We start from the raw sequence: 18,418 nt of genomic DNA, 5'->3' as shown, positions 1-18,418 counted from the left end.
CTTCCTCACTGTGCATCTCCCACCAGTTTCTCTGCAGGGCTCTGGGGCAGCTGGTGTATGAGAAACACTACAGTACAAAGGTTGTCAACTCATGAAAAAAAAACCCTCTAAGAGCAAAGCCTGGGCTCAATGTCAGCACGGTACAATGTTAAACCAGGAAAAAGCCACTGTGCTGCAACAATGCCACCCTGTTAGCTTGCAGCCACCTTATGCTGGCAAAGCCCCTCTCTCCTGCATGGGCATCATGGTTTTCCATCGCAGCTGTGACACCTGTGTATTTCAGACTTCCCAGGAAGAGTGGGGTCCATAAACCAGGGCAGGTTCTGCCTCAGTAGAATAACACGTAGTTGCATGGTTAAACTTGGCCATGCTACCAGAACTTCAGATACCAGGCTGCCACTTGGTGATTCCCCCTGCAGCACCATGGTCTATGGCTGTTCTCTTTCTCCCTGTCTGCTGTGGGTGGCTTTAAGTCTTCAGGAAATATGGATGAAACCTCCCTAAAAAAGCTTTGCTAGCCAGGAAGCAAGGAGTTAGAATAAGTGATCTGGCTGTTGCCCATGCCCCAAGGAAAGCAGAACAACCAGAGCCAGAGCTTTGTGCCTCCCACAAGCTGGGCAGAAGCAGGAAAGCGTCTCAGAAGTGAGGAGTAGCTCAGAGCACCAGATCTGCAGAGCTCAGTAAGTGCATTACAAAGTTGTTGCCTCCCAGCTCTGGTAGTGTTTTTGGAAGCAAAAAAAGCATGGAGCAAATCAGGCTTTTTTCGGGGTTAAGCCAATAAGGTATTGTGCAAGGTTTTGGTCACTTTTATTTCAAACCACCGTAGTTTGAAGTGCTTTAGGTAGGGTGAAACTGACTGTCATGCTCATAGGTGAAGCCTTTGAATCCAGTGGAGCCACGAAGCAGGTGTCCTGTACAGATGCATCAGGCTGGATGGGACCTCTGGGACACACAGAACCCAGTCTCTGTTGGAAGCACCAGGCCAGACCACACTTTCACAAATTCTTCATTTTCCACCTTATTCTGGATGGAGGCTTTGTTGGTTTTTTTTTTGGCTTACCCCACTCCATGGGGACAGCTGTTGACAGGGCCTTGTGGTCTGGGGCCCTGTCTACAGAAGACAGTCCTGTCAGGTGAGTCACCTGTGTCACGGAGCAGTAAAGAGGAAGGAGAACCTCGCCTGTTATTACTGTGCTAGCGCGGGTCACAAATGCATGATCGTAACAGTGACCCTTTGCCTGTGTTGCTCACCTGGAAACAGAAAACAGGGGCTGGCATGACCTCCAGGATCACCCAGCCCAGCTTACTGAGCCAACAAGGGATCAGATTTGCCTCTGTTATTCTTGGCAAGTTGGCCAAGGCTCCAGAGAAGGAGCCTTCTGGGGAATTGCTTCCAGTTGGACACTGTGTCTGCAAAAGTGTGTTTTCCTGCCACGCTGTAGGCTGCCATAACGAAGGCCAGCTTGTCCACATGTGTTCCCTAGGGCAGCCCCCCTCACGTCACAGGCCTGACAGCTACTTACCTCTCCTGCTCTGAAAGGCTACCAACACTGGAGATCCCCTGCCCTCCACACAAAGTCTGTTAGAGGGCTTTTCTAGTCACAGCATTCAAACGTTTTCCCTGGGATCTGCCTGAAACTTTCTCACTGCAATTGAGATGTGCTATGTCTTTTTGTCTTCACCACAGACATGAAGATCTGATTAGTCCCTACATATTGCACACAAGAAGGCTATCACTATGTTTCTCCTCAGGCTGTCTCTATTTTAGTCTAAAGAAGCCTCATTTTTTCAAAGCCCAGTGCCTCATGCACAAAAGTCTCTTGCTCAGATACATCATCTTGGACTAAGCCTGATCAATGTCTTACCTATTTTTTTTATTCTTCCTATCAGTCCTTCTGAAAGGCTCATAGTGATTGCACTCTTTTACTTACCATCCTTCCTTTCTTCTCAGGACTGGCTTTTCCTTGAAGGCTGAGGAAGCCTCAGCACTAGAGGGTAACTTAGAGCATCTCCTTCCACCACCCTTGGTAAACACCAGCTCTTGCCTTAAACCAGAAGTGTTTGCTTGCCGTGAGGAGTTCTGGTATTGCTGTGAGGAGCACCGGTTTACTCTGCAGCTGTGTGCAATAACTCTTTCCTGGATTATAAAATCTGTTCAAATTTTGCTACATGAATTTACCCTCAAATAATTAGTCTACGTAAAAAAGTGTGCTTTAATTCTTTCTTTTCTTCAGGCTCTAGACTTGGTTATGGGCTTCAGCAGGAGGCCAAAATGCAAGCGTTTCACTCAAGTCCTCTCAGCATGGCAAAGACACTGCTAACAGAACAAGGAATGGGTATGAAGTCCTTGAGCCTTGGGCACCATAGGCACTACGGCACAGGGTGAAAGGCTCTCTAGGAATCAGTTTTGTTTGTAAAAGATAAACTCTGACTGTGAAGCCCAAAGACAGTCTTTCATACTCTGCAGAATAATGACACATCTCTTCTAAGCACAGTCATGTTGCACACAAACATGGACTTTCACCACCCTCCTGCATGCTTTTTGTTAAACCAGCTCTGTGCCTGCTCTCAAGGCACTACTTGCTTGGACAAGAACATATATATATATGTATACACACACACCAGCTAGTAAAACCCAGCTACTGCCACCATTACCAGAAGGAGGTCCCCCCCTCAGCATCTTATCATAGTCCAGTCAGAGTTCCACTTCAGTCCTCAAGCTTCACCGAAGCAGAAGAGTGCCCTTAGCACGAGTAAGTGAATAGGATTTGGGTAGCACCTAGGCCTGAGGTTGTCCCTTTGAAGGGTGATGTTTCAGCCTGGTAGAGCACCAGGCAGGCTAATTTGACCAGGAAACCAGTGGACAGATGAACTCAGGGAACAAACATTGCTGAGCTAACGCTGAAGTAAGCCCGCTGAGGGTTTATACAGGTGGAGACCATCAAGCTGGGGTAACTGACCTATGGTCCTTACTGTCCACAACTGTGGAAGAGGAGGATGGAGAATGTCTGATCTGACAGGAGATAAGAGAACAACTGGGTATTGTGGAGGAAAGCAAGAAAGATAAACATGGTTATCTAGCCAAAAGATGTCTGCATGCTTGTAGCGATATATAGCTATGTAACTGCATGAATGGTTTCTGCCCTGAGCCTGGCAGGGCTGATATACACAGCTGGAATTTGTATCCAGCCTCAGAGATACAAATATGACCTTCTCTGCACAATAAAGTGTCTCTGGTTGCACCAGAACTGGAGTCCGTGCCTTCATGTGCCACACACAACTACTGCTGACTTGCTGCAGTGCAATACCTTGCTGCAGGGCAGAGCAGTATTTCTAGTTTGTCAGCCTGGTTTGCCCCCAGTACCTGCTATACAAAACTAGCCAGTACCAGCTTGAACACCAAGAGATAAGTAGCAGGTGTCTGGTGAAGTTCAGTGTACCTCAGACAACGGGGGAGCATAACAGACTGGAGAAGCTATGAAAAGGCCATCAGGATGGTCAGGGGGCTGGAGCACATGATGTACAGTAACAGGCTGAGGGGCCTGGGTTTGTTCAGTCAGGCAGAGCCGGGGGATCTAACTGCAGTATTTCACTGCCTAAACAGGGAATTACAGTGAAGACAGGGCCAACCACTTCCCAGAGGTGCACACAGAAAGAAGATGAGGCAGCAGCCAGAGGCTGCAACACAGAAAATTCCAATTGGACACGAGAAATTTTAACCATGAGAGTGCTAAAGCACAGGAAAAGGTTGCCCAGAGGGTAACAAAATCCCTGCCTCTGAAGTTTTTCAAAACTTGACTGGCCCAAACCATGCACAACCTGCTTTAACTTTGATGTTAGCCCTGCTTTGAGCATGGAGTTGGACCAGATCATTTTCACCTGTCCCTTCCATTGAATTTTTCCCATGGTTACTAAAACTAGGACTGGAGCAGAGAAGGTTTGAAGAAGAATATGTGGAGGAACACTACTCCAGTCAAAAACCCACCGGAAAGTGGAGCTTCTGCCTGGAAACCTTACAGCACAGATCAGATCATAGTACCCGAACAGACTACGTGTGGGAAATCACTGGTTGAGTTTGCCTCTTTCCAGGAAAACTTAGTATCTTGGCATCTAACTTGTCATTTATGAACCTCTAGGCCAGTGAAAGTCTTTTAATTATCCCCCTGCATTCTCTACCTCCTCCTCAGCCTTGACATAAGGCAAGTGATATGTGTCACACCTATTTGTTTAGGGACATCAATCTCAGATGAGATTTTGTCTTCATGTATTTGTAAGTTAACTGGAGAGAATAAATAAAATAAAAGAACAAAAAAGAAAGAATGTTTTATTTCAAATGCTGGTGTACATCCATATTGCACCTTACAGAAACACCCAAGAACAATACACATGCAGGGAGCTTTCCAATCCTCAGACATACACAATCCAGAACATGATACAGAAAGCAATGAACATGCACTTTTTTCTTATGATAAGCAGAACAGAAGTGTTCAAATCAAACTGAAGTACAATCCCTACAAAGCAACACAATTTTAATTAGCTGCTGTGACCTAAGCAGTCAATTTTGTAGAACGTGGTTATTTAGCATCACATGTTGAATACTTAACTCAGGCCTCAGCTTCTACCAAGAAAGCTTCCCTGCTCCCTTAATCTTCTAAATACATCCAAAGGTAGAATCTAAACAGCTCTAGTAATGACTCCCTGCTGAGCCAGCTGGCTGCAGTACGAGGATTAACTCAAGTCCTGTCCTTCCCCCTTTCATCATGATTATTGGAGGTTCATAATATGTTCAGGAGCCTCTGGTGGAAGCACTTGGGTGGACAGGAACCAAAATAGCAATGCAAAAATAACTAAACAAGCAAACAAAAGACACCACTGAGCAGCCATTTTGTTTGGGGAAAGCCCTTCATTGTACAAATTAAAAACAATACCAGCAGTCCACATATACATGCTTTAAAGCCAGGAATTAAACAAAAAGAAGCAGCACCATAACTTTACAGAATCAGCTCTCAAAACAAGTTTAGTAGATGGGGCTAAAAAAACAGAATGAAGTTTCCATTACAGAAACTGCATGCTGTTAGCTAACAGAAGGATCAAGAGCCACACCACTAGAAATTTTGCCTCATGACCGTTCCTACCCAAAATTGTGTCTCATGACTGTTCCTACCCAGCGTAAGAACCTGGACAGTTTCGTATAGACACCATATTTGCCTTTCTTTGCACATCCTTCTCCCCAGCTAACAATTCCAGTAACAAAATAAGTATCCTTATACCTGGTTACATGGGGGCCTCCACTGTCTCCTTGACAAGCATCTTTTTGCTCTGTTTCATAACCAGCACAGAACATGTTTTCTGTTATCGCAAAGTTAGTGGATTGCTTGCAAGTGTTCCTATCAACATAAGGGACTTCAAGCACTTTCAGTTTTTTGGATAGTCGTCCACCTTCAAATTCACGCCCGAAGCCACTAACCATCCCAGATCTTTGGTTCATCAGAACTTCATTAGCAAAGTCTGCTTCTGGGAGGCATGCTGCGACAATGTACTCAGAAAACACTATAGGTTCCTTCAGCTTTATTAAGGCTATGTCATTATCGTAAGTCTCGGCTACATATTTAGAATGAACAAGTATTTTGTCCACAGTATGCATCGTTTCAGACTGCTCCTTCTTTTCTCTGTCCACTTCACCTGCACAAGATTATTAAAAGGGTCATTAATGTGGTGGTAGTATAGGAAAATAAGAACAACCTTGATAAAGGAAGAGAGTAGTATACCCATTCCTAACACTGTGCCTAAATCTTTGTATCATACAAATAAACTGTAAAAATGTATTGCAGTATTTATTAGCAGCACCTGTATCACTCTGAGTCCCAAGCTTTTGTCTAAAGATTTTTGTACCGGTTTACATAAAGGCATAAACTGATTCAGCTGAACTAATGCAACTTTGGATTGAAGCTCATACAGAGAAGAGAAACTGGTCTGGGTCAAGACTAAAACAGTGCAAATACAAAGTTGTGTTGATCTAGTATCATGCCTCAGAACTGAAGCAATCATAATTTGAGTTTGTTCCTTCTCCCTCTATTCAATGTGTCAGCTTTCCTGAGTGTTCCTGCAGGAACAAACCCGTATGCTTCAGATGTGCCAGGAATGATAAGCTTTCTGAAGAAACACTACTCTGATGAACACAATGCTAGCCAACACTTCCAGAACATTTGTTCTTAATCACATCCAACTAGCTGGCAAAGAAGAAAGGGATGCACCATTATCACCTTTCACATCAGCTGCCCCTGTTTTTACAAGGCAGGATTCCCACAAAACGAAGAAATTAGACAAAGCAAAACAACAGTGAAAAAGTAATAAACGATGATAAATAAAGTAAGGACAGCGCATCTCATAGGAGATTTAGAGCACAGAGGATTAGTCTGCAACCCATGCCCAAATGTCACAGGAGTAAAATAAATAACCACTTACCAACGACAACTTTGATTTCTTTAGACTGGTTCATGCAATGAGCTGCAGTAAGTACGAAATTTTCATTCAAAATAGTGCCGCCGCAAAACTCTTCCCCTGCCTCGTTTAACAGAACAGCCTGTGAAAGAAAAAAAGGTGAGTGCAGAATTAAGAACAGCAGTTTAACATCAGTGAGCTATAAACAGGTAATTGATCTCTCTTCACACTACATATATGCTTATTACTGCAACATGTACTGCCCTGCAGGTCTCTCGTAATATTGCATTCACACACGCGTATGGTACAGATTGGCATGTAATGCTACAGAGTCTCAATTATGTTTATCTGAAGTAGATGTTTGGCTTCCATGTTACCTCACTTACAGTGCTTAGTAATATCTTTTAGGAACAAGACACTGACTGAGTAGGGAGAGCACAGCCTCCAAATCACCCCATCCCTTGGACTTACCACCCCAAAGAATTACTGCCCAAGTTCTGTTCCTGCTTGACCCCCTCTTAGTGTCCCAAATACAGGAACTCATTTTGGCTGGTACAAACTCAAGAGGAAAACTTAGATATGAAAGCATATTTGCAAAGTACAGGTGGTTTATCTGACATGCTCTCAAGTATTTTACCTAAACATACCTAAATAAAACTGCTATCAGAGAGAACTGGAATATAACCTGCAAAAATGACACTGGTAGGACAGCATAACTCAAAAGCCCTCTCTGGTGACAAGTTAAGCAGCACCATTTAAAATTGCACAAAGTCTTTCATTTTGACATTTTAAGGCTGCAGTTTGCAGAACAGCACATCTAAGTGCCTATATTCACGCAATTCAGCTACCTCTAGCTACAAGTGACGTACTACAGGGGTAATGTTCAGAAGGCAACTGGATTAAATGAACAATTGCATGCTTTTCCTCAGAAACACATTCTGCTTACATGCAGAGCACAAATGCCAGATTTACCTGCCATGGACATTCACCAAGCAGACACTCATCACCACCCACTATCCTGGTAATCACATAGGGAGACTTGCTACTTGTTTCATTGCCCGGACCGAGGGTTGGGCTTTCTGTGGTAGTAACAATGTCCTCCTCCAAACTTGTTGCATCTTGATCACTAGTTGCATTGCTATTATCAGCTGGTAAAATAACCGACCTTTTTTTTCTTTTCACAAAAACTTTTCCACAAGGATATTTTACTGTAAAGGCAAGAGTGTTGAAGTTAGAGACAGACAGAAACACCAGCACAAGAGGAAACTCCTTGACAACATCATCTCACAATAAATCAGTTGATACACCTGTCCTATTTTCAAAACACTAGCAAAACCTTGGCAGGTGCAGCAATGGAGGAAGACCAGGTGGTGTGAAAAACAAAAGCCATTTTGTAGTCCTAAAACTTGTCCATAGGTTCAGTCTCTGGACAGTGTTCTCAAAGTATTTAAAATATCATCTTCAATTGTTTCCATTGCTATATTTATGTATCTGCTCTTACTAAAACGATGTTAATTAGGAAACAAAGTGGCTCATGACAGCAATTTATTATTAGTTATAAAGGATATAAAACCCACATCATGAATATATGCTTGACTTATCCCTCCCACAGGTTTGTTGAAATAAAACAAAAGTATACAAATGTAAATAGCATTAATCATATTTAATGTAATCAGTTACTATTTTACTAGGTTAACTGAAATCTGAAGTAGAAAAATCTTTGTAAGATGCTATTTTATATGGTGCATAAGTGTTTAAAGAAATGACACATGGTAATTCTGTGAAAGGCACCTTGCAAAGGGTTCCAAATCAGCTAGATTTTGATAAGTCCATCACATCACCTCACAAATGGAAGGCTCTGGAAATATGAATCAGTTGGGCCTCAGTGTTACATCTACATTATGTAGAATACTGATGGTTCAAAAGACATTCTTTAACTGTGAAACAAGTCTCACCATAATTGCTATTAGTTTATTACATGGCTTCATACCTGATGAAACACAGCGTTTGCCATCCTCTGCTAGAACATACCCTTTTGCACAGGAACACAGAACATCCTTCCGTGTACTTTTTTTGATGCTGCAGAACTGCTCACAGTCACCGTTGTTTATTTTGCAGTACTTTGGTATGACTATAAAGGAGATGTTTGGAGAAAAACTGTAAATAAACACTGACTTCACAGAAGATCTTGAAGTTCACCAAATTGAACTGCAGTGGTTAAACAGGATCTGTATCTCCATCTGTAAAACTCCTGAAGCACATCTTAGTTACAACACGAGTGGCTAACATTAGCTTATGCCTTACAAAGCAGTCATATCCACCGCATGAAACATACTGGCCAAGTCCACGTGGGCCCAGTGGCCACGTCATGGTAAGCTTAAAAAAGCAGAGACAGAATAACCAGAAGAATTAATAAAACACTAGCAGAAAAGTCCAGATATTGGTAAATCCTCACATTTCCTCCCTCCTGCCTTAAAAAACTCAACTCCTCATCACTCCCCTCAGTCTTGTGCCTGAACTTCAGTTCCACGCCCTCCACTCTTACTTCTGAGCTACTAATACATGCTCCAATGACATCATTAGGGTAGTAGCTGTATGCCACAGAAGTGAGGCTTAGGAAGGATTCATATGCATAAAATGATTCCTTGAAAAGCTGAAAAGATCTCTGCATACTGAAAAATCTGTTTTCTTTGGTTCTTCCTGCTGTGAGATGAGCAGGGAGGCTGTACTTCTGAGCATGGAATAAAGACTCTTGGATATAAATTATAAGAATCCTATGCTTTTTAGTTTTATCATCATGTTTTGGGGCTTCAAGCTCATGCAAAGAGGTGCCGCCATAATTAAGAGGGCTTTCTTTGGAGCAAGTGTAACTTCAGAGAGTTCACTAACACTGTCCAGCTGTAGAGCCACCAGGTCTTAGTGTTTCTGGCACTGTCCTCCAACTCACTGTTGACTGCTGTAAAGGAATGAAGCTGGGCTAATTAGCATTGATAATATACAGCTGTGGGCTGGCTTCAGGGGTGTCAGGTTGGCTGATGTAGATAAGGTGCAGGTGTGGCTGGTTCTGTTAAGGGGTTGAGAGCCAGTGAAGAGAGAGCAGCTGGGGAAGAAGCAAGAGAAGAGAGGGTGGGTCCTGGATGAGGTGAGAGGAGAAGACAGCAGAGGGACTGGCATGAAGAGTGTGTTGGTATGAGGTGGCAAAGGACCTTGTTGTAGCTTGATAGTTTGGAGAGTGCTGTGACAGACAGCCATTCTATTCTACACATTTTTCCAAGCGGCAAATAAATCTGGTTAAGAAAGAGTTAACAGTCTCTGTTTCAGCTCCCTGGGAAAGTCATTGCCACAGGTCTCTAAAGAAGAAACCTACCAAATTCACAGTTCTTGCCTTGATAACCATCCAAGCATGAGCAAGTGTAGGAACCAATTCCATCTTTACAATGTCCACCATAGTGACAAGGATTTGAGCTGCACTGGTTCCCATCTACAAAAACAAACCAAAACCACAATCATTGTAAGAGCGTAAGCATTTCCAGCGAACTCTGAAGGGGTGTTAGTGTTAATAAGCAATCTTTCATCCTTCCTTTTAAAACATGTGTCCTGTGAGTTGCCACGTTCCAGATGGAACAAACAGCGTAAATGCAAGCATTCCAAACCAGCAATGATTCATATACACATCCTCAGTTTTGCAATCTAGTTTTGGTGGCTACTGTATGACAGTGCGTACACAAGTCCTTTTCCGTAGGAAGTAATATATCATGGTCAGAGTACACATAATTTACAGTGAAGGCTGTAAAAGCAGGCAGGACATTCTAAGTTGCAACTACTGCCTAAAGATACCAACCTTTTGGCCTCTTGCATTTCCCTACAATTTCTGCATAATAATGACAACTCAACTTTTATTTCTTTAAAGGTCACCTCATCCCTTGTGCATGTTTTTTGCCTGCAGTGCTGTTCACTTAAATAAACAGACATCAGTATATTAGATAGACACAACAACAACAACAAAAAAGCTTTACTAAGCCCTGCTAAATTCATGTGTGTAGGCCAAATTCCTGTTTTGTGCTGCTTACAGTACCAACATTTTCTCATTGTATCCATTCAGGTATGAGCTCGAGTTTCAAAAAAGTAGCTCTTACCTCACACTTCTCACATCTATCCTCGGATGTCCCACATCTGAAAGGTAGTTCTGGAGCCCTTCTTCCCTTCTGTGATGGGGACAAAACTGTCTGACCTGACTCCAGGGCCCCGGCCACATGTACCTCACAAACTCAGTTACATGTAGGACTGTGAGGCTGCACTGTGTTTGGAGACATGTTCCATGCAGCAGCCCTTTCCCCCACCCCCACAAAGGTATCTCACTCCTGCATTGATGTTTGCTGCCACAATGTCTCTCCCAGCTAGTCATCTGCTGTAACAAAGGTGTTCCCCCATCACATGACCCTGCTGGGCAATTCTGCACTGTTTGATAAGAAAAGCAGGATACCCGGAGAAGTGATGCTCACTCAGTAATTCGTTGCTTTACATAACATGCTCTTCAAATTTCTGCATTTTACCACCTGTTCTGCCTCTGGAGCAGCTGAAAGAACAGCAATACCCACAGAGGAGGCAAGACGCAAGAAGTCGCTCATCCTAAGGATTCAGTGACCGTATCTGCTGCAGCTTTATCTGCCACAGGGAATGTCTGCTGGGGTTTATGTACTACTCCCACACCTCAACATCACTTCTGTACCTGCACATGGCCAAAACTAACAGCACTCCAAATGCTGTGTCTGTGTGGTCCACCATGGAGGCATTGAAGACTGATGTCCATCCTCAACAGAGGAAAAGCAAGACCACTATTTACCAAAAGGACAGACTCAAGGCCCACAGCACAGCTCCTGGTTTCTGCCTCCTCTGCAGTGCCAAAGCACTCCATTCTGTAGTGGTTTTAGCTAAGCACCACCCTACTGTTAGAAACTGTACTTCTTTAGTTTTTCCCTACACTGTAGTTGCCACTGTGGTAATGGGTTTTACATCAATATTGCATAAAAGCATTGCAGAATCCCCTACTAAAAAAGGAAGCAAGAATGAATTGTTCTAGTAACTTGGCTGAGGGTGTCTGTGGTTTTCAACACTTCTGAACACCAACAAAGCATTCATGAACTGTGGTTTAAAACATATGGAATTGGCATTTCTGCTAAGAGCGCTGGCACTGATGTTCTGCCGCGTGTATTCTCAGAAGAAAATGGTTTGAAAATTTCCACTCCTGTTCATTGTAACACGGATGCAGGCTTTGCTTGAAATTTCAGCCTGTAGGCTGCAGAGTGCATCCCCTGCTTAGAAGATTGTGAAACTGCATCTCCTTTGTGGCAACTGTCTTCAATTTACTGCAGGCTCCAAAATACAAAGCTGTGCTGTCTTTTGCCAGTGTTTTTGAGGTACTCCTCCTAATGCGCAAACTGGACACGTACATTCAGGAGAAAATGTTATCAAACACTAAAACATTAAAAATCTGTCCCTTCACAGTGATTACAAACACTAGAGCCCTAATAAATACAACGCAGACCTGGCAACTCTATAATACAGGAATCAACAACACTCTGGCATGGCAGGTGACATAAAACCGGCAAGCATCTGTGTGATACAGTTCAATAACTTTGTGTTGGCTACGGCATTTAAGCATCACCCTCATCCATGACTCTTTGCATCTTGAATTCCCCCATCCAGGGCTGCCCTTCTGGAGGACAACTGACCATCAGAGTCATGCCCAGTTTCTGCTTCTCACTGTCTTTTGCGCGCAAAGGGCCACTATTCTTTTTTTTGAAAGGACAAAGATCACCCCAGCAATTGGAGGCAGTTGAACCTTGCCTTCAAATGGAGTGACTGAGTTCAAGCAACAGCATGGCAGTAAATCAGATTCCTTTTTCAGAGGAAACACAAAGTGAGGGTGTCCCACAGTGAAAAGAGAGGAAGCAAGGGAGCAGGAAGCGGTTATTTAAGAGGTGCATCCTTTTTAACCTTGCAATAAGGAAGCTTAATTCTCTAAATAAAGGCAGAGTGTTTCTTACCTACATAGGTGTTCCAGAATTCCTCCTACAGGTAGGTGTGGTAAAAGGGGAATAAATGGAGACAGAAAAAATTAGATGAGAATTACTGAATTCTTCAGAAAAATATTAGAGCTTTCATACAGAGGGTACTTGCAGCTAACAACTGTTAAAACAAATATTTAAGTTACAGGCACATAAAGTGCCTTGCAGCCTGGTATTATCATTCAATAAATTAAAACCATGTGATCCCTCTATAGGGCCCAGCTCTACAAAAACAAGTCTCATGCATTTTTCAGAAATATGTAAAACTCCTTAGAGATCTCCCCATGTGATTCAGTCAGCACAAGGCACTCGATTTCTTGCGCAACTGTATCTTTCCATCAGTTCTGACTGAATTTACTTACATTCCTGTAATGCCAAATTCTCAGTCTCCATCCTCCCCTAAAGTCCCATCAACCAGGACCTCAGAAACCCTGAGATTTAAAAATATTTTGTCTGATTTGTGTTCTTTCCCTCTGCACTGAGGACTGCAGGTATGCCATGTGTCCGAGACAGTCCTTTTCAGTGACAGCTGGTCACCAAGCAGAACAGGCGGTGCTGGTTCTGCTGTACACCAGCCAACCTTTATGCTCTGAAGTACCCTGGCGATGCACCCATGACTCCCCACCCAGGTCATCTCAGGGCCACTCCAAGAACACTTTGGCCATCAAGTAACGCTAAAGTGAGATGGATCTGGCCTTAACTCCAGTTTCAGGGCTGTTCTTCACAGCCACATAGCTACAGCCCATGGTCCCAACTCCTCTCCACCACTGAGTCACTTCAAGTTTTCAAGTATCACCTTTTCTACTGACCCCAGTCCCCATAGCTGACTTATCTCTTTAACCCTTCCTTGAGTTTGGGAATAGATTGCATTTCTGTCTGAAGTCACACAGCCATCAGGGTAGGGCAGGTGACACAAGAGCCACATGTACAATCTTAATTCTGCGTGGGCAATTTAACATTAAGGCATGTAAGAACTGTCCAGAGTATACATTCTGTCAGTTCAGATACTGAAAAAGAGAGCCACAAAATAAGCACTGCAAAGCTGCTCGAGATAAGTTTGGAAACACTCTCCCATGAAGTTCCACATCAGCATTTGCCTTCTCAACCTTCCCATGGACTCTCCACCAAAGAACTCTTGACCATAGTCATGACACTCCGCCACACCACCCAAACAGGGTAAACATGTTTCCAACATGAGTAGTACCAAAGCATTTAAAGGTCAAATACCTCACAATGGCAATTAAACAGATCAGAATAGGTAAAAGAATGGAGGCTTTAATATGGGCTGGCCTTGCAAGAACTAAATTAAGACTGCTACCATACGTTCACACCTTAGCAATTCCAACCACTGTTAAAACCACTGTTCTTTGTGTTAAGTGATTGGGAGCAATTTGTGAGATTTAACACTCGGCTCAAAAGACCTTAATGCTAGTTTATAAACACGAAATACATAGACAGATGTTTCATATTAGTTCATCCTTACAGTTTTCTCCTGGTCTTCAAAGGCTTCTCTTGCTTCTTCTTTTGAGCAGCGCTCCTCATTACATTCTCTTTCAATATTCCCTTTCTTCATTTCCTCCAAAAAAGAGTTAGCACGTTTTGTTCTTTCCAAGAACTTGTCAGCATTTTCTTTCTTGATGAATACTAGACAATAAAGAAAATGATACAGGTGGTGGTAAAGAGTCATTAGAAATAAATGAAGTAGAAATAAACCAAACCAGACCCTTTCACCACTCTACCCACACACCACATTACCTGTGAGGTTAGTCCTCACGCAGACTGATACATCTCAGGATCTCTCAGAGCAGTCTTTCTCTGAGAATCAGCAGCTCCGGGACAAGCTGTAGGCCTCCAAAATTCTCTCCTACCTTTTTTAGTCTTGAAAATCAGAACATGCAGCTTGCTGCTGAGGGCTTATATTTCCATTGCTCCTGCTCAAGACTTCAGTCTTAAACAGAACGACTTGCCCCGAATGCCAGGGAAACTGCGTTCCTTGATTTGGTTTTAAAGCTGACCACCAGGCAGTACCACCACCCGCTCCAGGGGCTTGTGGTGCACAAACTAAATGCCACATAAACTCAAGATGTAGTAATGTATCTACTGACAGATGACAAAAGCCCATGTTTGAGTTCTTCTGCCCTTCACCTCCCCAAATCCCACTGTGTTCTCCTGGGGTCTTCCTTCCCTCTTAATACCACCTCCCAATTACCTGTAGAAATGTTTCTGCTTTATTAGTATGTGTACGGGTAGAGCCAAGGCAGCTGCTATCTAAGATTTAACGAAGAGCAGAAGTAAATGAACGTCAGTTTAGCAAGGAAGTACAGTCTGAGGTCAGTTTCTTGGTTTGGTTTATGTTTTAAAAGCCTGGTGTCACAGAAGCCTAAGACCTGCTGCCTTCAAGTTCAAGATGCAGGTAGCTGTTGATTTAAAATGAAGGATCAGAGGCATTAAACTCAGCTCAGACACTTGGCTGTGTGAACAATATCGTTACCCTTCAGTAACTTCTGCACACATTACCAGACAGAAAAAACGGAAACAACACTGGATTTAATAAATTGCCAATTACCCTGTAAAAAGCCCATATTCTGGGAAAGGTTGCAGAGTTTGGAAGCTGGCATTTAATTATGTTCTAAACATCTGGAATTTAAAGAGAAAAAATACTTTCCGATCACGGAGTGGAGTGTGGAAGACAGTGCTGCAAGTGGGACTTCAAGGCCAACAGCATACGCTCAGTGGGCAGCTCGCATGTACCGCTGCAGTGCTCTTCGTGCAGCTCAATTCAGCAATAAATAAAGTTGCTGACAGTAATCACATACCCTAATATCCTCTAAGCGAACACAGAGAGGACTTACTCTGCTTTCACTGAAATTGGTGGATCAGCCATAGGGAGCCAAATTCTGCTTGTGATATTTATGTCAAGCAATCCCATAGAGCCCATGCGTAATTTGAAGCCCCACTTATTCTGAAAAGGCTTCTCACACCAAGGCTTGCAGAAAGTGCGTGTAACTTGTAGCTCAGCAACTGTTAGTTCATTCACCCATTATCTTATTTGCCCTTAAATCCCTCTCTGCGGTGGCAGGAAAGTGACAGGACGCAGCCGGTGGGGTTATCGCCTCTATATTCCTTTGCCTCCACATCACCCGCGTAAGCGGATGTTTTCATAACCTTGAACCAGCTGACCAGTCTTCTGAGGCTGGTTGTTCTCCTTCCCAAGCCTTCCATCACGCTTCCTTCTTCAGAGGCATCAAGGACCAACAGGTGTTGGGCAGCTGAAGTAGGACGTTCCAGAAACGTGTGGAAGACCTCATGTTAAAGCCTGAGCGGGCTGACCCGCTGAAGGAAGAGTTAACGACTTTTGAAAAGCCACTTGCTGATCCTGCTTTGGACTTTGGTGTTGACCCTAGCGGCACAAACAGGGCGGCTGGCCGGATGGGCTCCCGGCTGTGCTCCAGCCCCTCCACGGCCAAGCGCACCCCACCGAGCCTTGGCCGTGAGCACCTCAGCCTGCGAGGGCGGCCGTCCTCCCGTGGGGAGTGCCCGCCATCCATTCTGTGGGGTGAGGGGGGGTGGGGGGAAAGGGGAAGGCGCAGCAGCCCGGGAAAGCCCTGCGGGACGCGGCACCCCGGGGGCTCAGGCACCCGGAGGGGTCCCATGGCAGCTCCCTGCCCCTGAGGCGGAGCTGTCCCGTCTTTCGGCGGCATGCGGGGGGGCTGCACAGGTGCAGACGAGCCCTTCGGCCGCTTCGCAAACCGAGCCCGCGGGGAAGCCGAGCCGTGGGGTGCCCTCCCCGGCCCCCGACGCTTCCCGCCGGCCGCAGCCCCCCGCGCAGCCCCCGGCCGGCGGGGCCGCAGGGCTCCCCCTCAGCGCCGCGGGGTGCGAGCCCCCGGCCCGCAGCGGCGACCGGCCACCTCCTCCCGCGTTCCCCCGGCAGCCCCCCTACAGGCTGTCAGGAGGGGGACCCCGGCCCCCCCCCAAAAAAAATAAACAAGGCGCCGCCTTACCGCCTCCTTCAGCCCGGAGCTCGCCCGCCAGCGCCGCGCCGAGCAGGAGGAGCAGCAGGCGGCCGGCCATGGTGGCGCGGAGCCCCCCGCTGCTGCCTGCCCTGGGGAACTCGCCGCCACCCGGCGGGACGGGACGGACGGACCGGGACGGGAGCCGAAGCCTTCACCCCCCGGAGCGGGGAGAGACTGCGGCGGTGTTGCTTCACCCTGCCCAGAAATAGCGGAAGCGCCGGGGAAGGGGGCAAGCCGCCGCGGGATTTCTCAGCCGGGGGGGCGGCCTGATGATGAGGCCCTTCTTTATTTTTTTATTTTTTTAAACCCGAGGAAGCCGGCGTGTTTAATTGCACCTTTCATTTGCGCGGGAGGGGAAGCGAACCGCCACTCGCAGAAGGCAGCGCTGGCCCCGGCCCGGCGGCAGGTGAGGGGCCCGGCCGCGCTGCCCCCCGGCGCCGCCCGCCGCCTTGCCGCCATCCCGGCACCTCACCCGCCGGCTCCGCGCTTGCCGTGCCCGGGGCCCGGTGACCTGGGCCTGGCGCTTGCCAGGAGCTGGCCTCCATCTCCCCCTTTTTATGGGGGGCTTCCTCCGGCTGCGCCCGGTGCGGTGTCCGTGTGCTGTGGGGGCCACGTCTTTGGTGCCTCCAGAGCCTGCCGTCGGGTCCCCGTCGTCCCCTTGGCTTGTGTAAACAGGCTGCTGTATTAAAAATGTACCTAAACCCCAGCTTTGTTTTGAAAAAGTCAGTGCAGCCAGGGTTTCTTTCAGCTTTTTACCCTTTTTCTGCAAGACAATGATTTCTTCATAAATGTCCATGGTTACGCTGGAAGGTTACAGAGAAAAAAACATCGTATGGGGTGTGGAAACCCCAAAACTGTCATAGCTGGAGGGAGTCTGGAGGTATGGTCTTGCAACGCAGAGTGCCCCATCTCAGTGAAAAAGAGGTCACTGTAGTTGCTGGTCGCTGCTCCTAGGCACCTTCCTCCCTGGGAATGTATTCTACTGGCATACATGCTTCCCTCTTAGGAGTAACGGGAACTGCTGGGGTATGTTTTCATAGTGGTAAGACCTTTTGTTTCTCAGGTCTCTGGAATCTGCTGCTTTTCCCAATGCAGTTCACTACTTAAACCGCAAACCATTCTTTTATGTCAGTAAAGCAGGTTATGGGGTGTTCAGGATTGCATGGTATATGTACCATCTAATGTCACTGTTTTCCCCTAATAATAGAGTATGGTCAATTTTAAGTGTTCTACTTGCTGATAAGCTTTTGTGATTGATATTCAGCATGATTTGAATGAATCCAAAAGCTTTTGTGATTGATATTCAGCATGATTTGAATGAATCCAAAGTGTAAGTTTTGCATAAGAAACTGTTTCCTGATTGCTGGGTCGGTTTTATCTCCCTCAACCTTTCACTGTTCTCATGCTTAGATTAGAAGCTACATTTATTAATGGTATAGTTGGTGGTGTTTTCAGAGTGCTTCAGGTTCTACCATTTATGCGTTAAGGCTTTAGAGAATGGTCTTTGGCCAGTGTTTTGCAGGTGGTCAGGCATATACCCTATTCTGACTCTAGACCTCAGGGTAGAGAGTACGACTTAGATTATACTGGACAACAAATAAAACAAACATTCCCTTGCATTTGCCCTCTTCTGTATCGACATAATAACAAGGCAAAGATAAGATTCAATTTGTGGCATTCTTCACCACTCATAAATATAGGGTTAAATATTACACTAAATAGTTATGTGCAGTAAAAATACTGCAATAATGCCTGGTGCAAGAAGACTAAAATCAAGTTTTTCCAGCAGACCTCTAAATGTATAATTAACCTTTTCTCAGCTTTCTTGTCCTGGTGGCTCTCTACAGTTCCTTTCCTTCAAATCTGCCTGTTGCCACTGCAGCTGTTGGAGAAAGC

General features: G+C 45.3%; 1 protein-coding gene across 1 annotated transcript; it reads right to left on the bottom strand.

The window, feature by feature from the left end:
• Nucleotides 1-4,308: 4,308 nt before the first annotated feature.
• On the bottom strand, nucleotides 4,309-16,771 carry F10 (coagulation factor X). The gene is made up of 8 exons (XM_055702105.1): nucleotides 16,511-16,771; nucleotides 13,993-14,153; nucleotides 12,489-12,513; nucleotides 9,809-9,922; nucleotides 8,432-8,572; nucleotides 7,414-7,649; nucleotides 6,466-6,583; nucleotides 4,309-5,682 (listed from the first exon to the last, which is right to left on the bottom strand). The coding sequence occupies exons 1-8, from the start codon at nucleotides 16,578-16,580 to the stop codon at nucleotides 5,132-5,134; spliced, it is 1,416 nt and encodes a 471-aa protein (XP_055558080.1). The 5' UTR covers nucleotides 16,581-16,771; the 3' UTR covers nucleotides 4,309-5,131.
• Between the last annotated feature and the right edge of the window lie 1,647 nt (nucleotides 16,772-18,418).

Source organism: Falco cherrug, chromosome 2, assembly GCF_023634085.1.
Source record: "Falco cherrug isolate bFalChe1 chromosome 2, bFalChe1.pri, whole genome shotgun sequence".
NCBI lineage: Eukaryota > Metazoa > Chordata > Aves > Falconiformes > Falconidae > Falco > Falco cherrug.
Note: the sequence above shows the minus strand (reverse complement) of the source record. Positions and strands in the feature narration are given on the sequence as shown.

What these genes read in the sequence shown, in the direction of transcription:
- F10 (XM_055702105.1), bottom strand. Translation starts at nt 16,580, where the DNA reads ATGGCCGGCCGCCTGCTGCTCCTCCTGCTCGGCGCGGCGCTGGCGGGC. An exon ending in ATTCTGGAACACCTATGTAG is followed by an intron (nt 9,923 to 12,488) that starts GTAAGAAACACT and finishes TTGTTTTTGTAG; the next exon opens with ATGGGAACCAGTGCAGCTCA. An exon ending in TTGGTGAATGTCCATGGCAG is followed by an intron (nt 6,584 to 7,413) that starts GTAAATCTGGCA and finishes TTTCTTTCACAG; the next exon opens with GCTGTTCTGTTAAACGAGGC.